The sequence below is a fragment of the Pteropus alecto genome, unplaced genomic scaffold, assembly GCF_000325575.1.
Source record: "Pteropus alecto unplaced genomic scaffold, ASM32557v1 scaffold78, whole genome shotgun sequence".
NCBI lineage: Eukaryota > Metazoa > Chordata > Mammalia > Chiroptera > Pteropodidae > Pteropus > Pteropus alecto.
Window position 1 is genome coordinate 13015852 of NW_006443124.1, and position 5726 is coordinate 13021577.

General features: G+C 36.8%; 1 protein-coding gene across 1 annotated transcript in view; it reads right to left on the reverse strand.

Annotated features, from left to right (window-relative positions):
• Nucleotides 1-5726, reverse strand: part of KIAA1024L (KIAA1024 like) — an 11961-nt gene extending 6235 nt beyond the window's left edge. The window contains exon 1 of the mRNA XM_006923342.1: nucleotides 5562-5726. Within this exon, the coding sequence (XP_006923404.1) occupies nucleotides 5562-5726 (165 nt within the window). The remainder of the gene's footprint in view (nucleotides 1-5561) is intronic.

A 5726-nucleotide genomic window follows, 5' to 3' on the forward strand; every position in this document is an offset into this window, starting at 1 on the left:
ATGCCGAGCAAGAAAAAAAAACAATAAATATGTGTATAAATCTAAGCAAGCATTAATTTCATGGTAAAATAAAAATAATAATCACTAATTTGTGAATTTTAAAATAAGAAACAACTAAAACACTGAACAGTAATAATTTAACAAATACTTTTTGATGAGGACACTTTAAGAAATAATTTCATAGAGAGGATATATTACTAAAAAGTAGAGGAATTATTGCTTAATTGGAAGAGGGATAATTCTTCCAATTATTGCTTAATTGCAAATAATCCACTTACTGCTTAATTCAGGAGAACAGTAGGAAAAAAATAAGAGAACATTGAAAACAAGACAAGAAAAATGAAACAAAATATATGGGGGGAGGAAACCTCAGGAAAATAGAAAAATTTTAGAAATACTCACATTAAATGTAAATAGACTAAATCCTCTTTTTAAATGACAGAGATTAAACATTAAATTCAATTATATAATGTTTATAAGAGAAATGCCTAAAATAAAAGGACTCAGAAAGAATGAATAAATGAATGTAAAAAAATATAACAGGCAAATATAAACAAATGAAGTCTGGGTGTTGTAGAGACTGGTTAAATGTTTACCAGTTTTTTCTCTTCTTGAGTACATAGGGTAACTGTCTTTCCTAGTCTGTCTCAAATTTAAACTGGGACTTGCTCTTTTCTAATTGATACATGGACAAAAGTAACAGAGATCACTTACAAATCTGACCTTTGAGATCTCCCATAATATTTTTGGCTTCCTTTCCTTCTGCTGTGTCACTGTAACAAGAGTTCCAAGATGGAAGAGATACAAGAATAAAGAACAGGAAGCCCTGGTTACTGCTTGGAAAAGAGCTGGCTCAAAACACATCTGCCATTCCTCAGACTTTTCATAAGCAAGAATTTTTTTTCTTTATAGTTATTGATATTCTGTGGGGTATTTGTCATCATAGTTTAGCCTAGCCTTTCCTCTCTAAAGCAGGAAGCAGTATATTGAAATTCTATAAATGTGTGGCATTGGTTAAGCAGCAGTCAAGAAGTGGAAAGGGATAATGTGACATTATCCCTTTCGGAATGAAGCGGAATGATGGCTATTCACATCATACGATGAAACATATTTGGTTTAAGTATTATCTGTGGCCATTAGAATCTAATCACCTGTTGCTCTAGGAGAAATATTTGTAAATTATCAGAGCATTTGTGTACATATAATGATATTACAAGAAGCAGAGCATTAGAGTAATATAAGAAAGAGGTGAGATTAGAGAAAGAACTGGACCATTTGCAAAAAGAAAGAAAAGAATAAAGACAGTCTAGAAACGTGGTGCCTTCAATTGCTGAAAATCTATTTATAGACCCCAAATACTAAGATACAGATTTTTTTTTTTTAAAGCATCGAGCCAACAAATCCCATTGCAATTTCTCAGCTAAATGAAGTAACTCAGGGTAAAGATCATATGAAGTGTGTGGGTTCACAACTATTATTCCTGACAGCTTTCAGGTGATTGTCATTGAGTCAACAGATAAGGCAGAAGGCAGAAAAGCAAGGCATGAAAGCATACTTAAGAGTTATGCATTCAAAGAACTTTAGATGTGCTTATTGACATAGAGAATTGACTTCAAGTATATAGATAAGATTACGTTAATACATAGCTTACTAATTTTTGCAAGATATGTATTACCAAAGGAACTTACACTCAAAAGCTATCGATTGTTTGAAATTAAAAAACAAAACTACAACCACCCCAGGCCTCCAAATATCCATGAGTAAGCTTTGAAGCCTACACTGCCTTGAAGGACAGCCCACTTCTGACATGGCAAAAGACGACGATGAACAGAGTGATGTTTCCCAGAGGGTAGAACCAGGGACTCCAGAGGACAGTGCAACAGAAGGTCTCCGAATAAAACAGAATCGTGGTCTAATCAAGCTTCTCCACCTTCCAAGAAGGAGCCCACAACACACTATTCCCAGGGGGATCTCAGAATTACTTTGGAATAGTGACTGCTGTGTCTTTCATTTTTCCCATTCAGAAAGGAAGAATTATATACATAATAATAATGTGTGCATGTGTATACATTAAACAGAATGATAGCCTGTGTCAGAGTGGAGAAGCCTGGCTGGGTATTCACCGAATCCGTATCTTCTTCATGGGCATAGAACATCCAAGTGAGTAAGGTGATTAGGAAATAAACCCATTAAAGGACCTCGTCTAGAAGTCAAGGAAAGAACAGCCTCTTACCCTTGGCCTTTCGCTCCGGCTCACAGGTTTAGTATGGAATGTTCCCGGGTTCTGAAACAGATGTGATAGCAGCCAGGAAAAGATATAACAAAGAGATTAGTCAGAAAAGATTCTGAAGTCTAACTGCTAATCAGGGAAAAAAAAAAAAAAAAAAAGGCCCACCACAATATCTGAAAAACATTTTATCATTTAAATAAAATTTTAAAAATCAGCTTTTTCCTTTCATTACCTCATTTTATAAAGGGATTGGCAGAAATATTTGGCATACAATTCCAAGGGCCTTCATCAGGTACATGCCCCAAATAGTTTTAACAACCAGAAACATTAGATTGTGGATAAAGGTGGCTCAGCGCTGAGATGAAATTTACTGTGAAGCTTCTTTATTTCTCTAGTGAAAGAATCTAAGGAGGAGTTATAAATTTAGTGGAATCAAGAAATATTTGCTCATACTCTCTCTCTGCAAATATGGTGACCTGTGTGTGTATACACAGAAGGAAGCTGACAGCGCCCAGGGCAGGAGGCACAGTTGAGGACAGCAGTGCCTACTTTTCTTTATGCGCCATATTGCTTTAGTGCATGTAAAAATGGCATAGAGAATTTCCTCTGAAAGTGAGCTGTGAATTTTGAAATAGCTTAAATATAAATCATGGCTATAAATATGATCTGTATATTTAAGAAATCAACTTCATCTTTGGGATCTAGGGGATTTTTGTTTTAACTACTGAGTTAGCGCCAATTTTGAAGGCCATGTTTATAGGTTAACTCCTTTGACATACTATAAGGTAGTCTGAGTCTCAAACACCATGCATCTGGGTGATGTGGGACCAAAGGAGAAGTTAACACAACTCTGAAGTCTGTGTGGATTTCAAGTGAGTATAAAAGCTACTGTTCGAATTAGCCACATAGCTTGACAGAAGTACTGAGTACATCCTCCAACACCACCATCTACATACACACACCCTTCCATCTACAGTATAAATTTAAAAATGCAAGTTGATGATGTCTGCTGTTTTCCAAATTCTAATGAAAGGATAACTTCAACACATTTTGGAATATTGGCAAATGGTTAATAATAATACTACACAATTCTTGTACTTTTATAGGAAACTCTTTTTCTCAATTATTTTTACATCATTTTATTTACTCTCACTTTTAAGGAAATATGTAAAATGAATATCATCTTAATTTTGCAACTGGAAATACTGAGGCGTGGACTGAATAAGAGCCATAATAGATGATTCAAACTGTCTTACCCTGGATCTGACACAGAAACCAAGTTTCTGACCTCTTTATTCAATGTTCTTCCCATTTGCTTAATGTCTTCCTAACAGAGCGAGGGATGCAAGTTAAGATTTATTTGACGGCTGCCATGTTATATATCCCAATAATACAGTACATACAGTGTATTCAGTGCCTTCTTCCAGGCATCATTACAACTACTTAAAACTTTCATATGTCCACTTCTTTTAGATTTATTTTTTATCCAATGAATACATCACTCATATTTCCAGATCCAGATGAGAGAAGAATTACTTATTGACACATTACAATCTGAAGTAGTGAATATAATTATTGTTACTCATAAGATATGCCACACTTACCCAACTATCTGATTTTGAAATTGATCTAGTCCCCCTTCCATGTGTCATTTCAATAGTAAATTGGTCTTTATTCAGTCATTTAATGTCTCTTTTTAGGGTAAAAGGATAATGAAGTCAAGTTTATCTGCAGTTTACAATTACCAATAACCTATTCAATGACATATGAAGCAGATTTTTACCTCCTTGGCTTTTTTCTCAAATAACTATTTCCACCCTTTAGAGCTTGTCGGAAAAAGATATCCTTTAAAAATTTGCATTTTATTCAGGTTTAGGAACAACATTCGACAGAGCTTGAAACTGTGAAGTTCCACATGAAGGAAATAGGTCAACTCTAGTACCAAACAAAAGATGTTAGATCAACGTGTTCCAGCCTCAAAGGCATTTATTGGATGTTTTCTTAGACTAAACTTCATAGCATAGGATGGCCAAGGTTTTCTGAACTGATTTTTGAATCATTTTATTCCACGATAAAAACAGTAAAGATGAAAAGGGAAGAATTACATTGCACTAGTTTAAAACTAAACAAAACACAAAAACAGCCACCAAAAAGGTACACATGAATGGGCAGAAGGGTTTTGAGGGTTACACATGGGAAAGATGCAAAATTTTCAAAAAGTCAGTTGTCATAATAGGCTGCCTTACCATGGAGATAAATTAAAACCCTTATAGGTGGAGGAGACACTTACATAATCATTTGAGTGTACTTGATTTTGAATGACCTCATGATAAAGGTCCCGAGGAGCCCACAAAATGCACCACAAAGGAGTCACTTTACACAAAGACTCATGAGTAGCAACTCTTTCTTAAAAGAAAAATTTCTGTTCAGGGAATTTGAACCACTCCAAAGAATTTAATGACTTGCAGGGGCTTGTAGGTCAGTCACATCTGTTCTGAAATGAAATGCTTCTTCCTGTTTCTAAATGCACTAACCCTTAACCCCATTAGCCCTCACATCTTAAAACAAAGATTATTCCTGTTTCATGAGCAATGTAACAGTCGGGGCCTTTATGTGTATTCCAGCACATGGAACTCATCACAGTTTTATTCTTCTCTTCTGGTCAGCAAAAAGAGGGAAGATGCAAAAGAAGAAATAAAGCAAGAAATAAAGTCTGCATTTGGGTCTGAAGGTTGGATTGGAATGTCCTGTCCACATGGACATGTGTGGAAAATACGAGAATCTAAAATAATAACCAGCACCTTTCCAAGGTGGAGAGTTTCCTCTGTATTCTTTCCCTCCACCATTAAGTTTCCATTTTTCTGCTGAGTCTTCTCTGCATGAAATGAAAGGGAGCCAGTCTAAATGAGCTGAGCCCCTGACTAACCTTCTGATGCTTCGGGCTTAGAATACACCAAAAGCTAAAAGAAGGTTTCACCCTGGACCCTTATTTGCCAATGTAACAATTGGTTTGGAAAATTCTAAAGGAAAGGAGTAAAATGAGGCCTAGGCAAACTCGAAAATGAAGATGCGCTGAGAAGCTCGTGCTTGGAGGGAAATACATGGGGCGGGGCGGGGGGGGCGGCAAGGAGAACTCACATATCTCATAGTGTGATCAGAGAAAGTCTCCTTATGTTAAGGAAGAGCGAAAGACCCTTTCTCTAGGGCAAGAGTGAGCAGCTCCCTTGTTCTATGTGGTTCCCTGTAGTCTTCCTTTTGTACAAAAGATGAAACGGCAGATAGCGAGGAAAACAGGGGCCCCCGCCCCACGTTTACGTGTCCCAGGTCTCACCTGTGAATAGACGACGTTTTGCCAGCATTGTGCCGCAGGGTAGCTGCCACCCGGAAACCGTGCCAGGCTGGCCTGAAGAAGGGCTGAGCTCCTCATTAAGGACTTCACATCAAGCTGCAGGAATTTGTCAGGATGGTTGTTATTTGGCAAAACAGAGAGATCCAT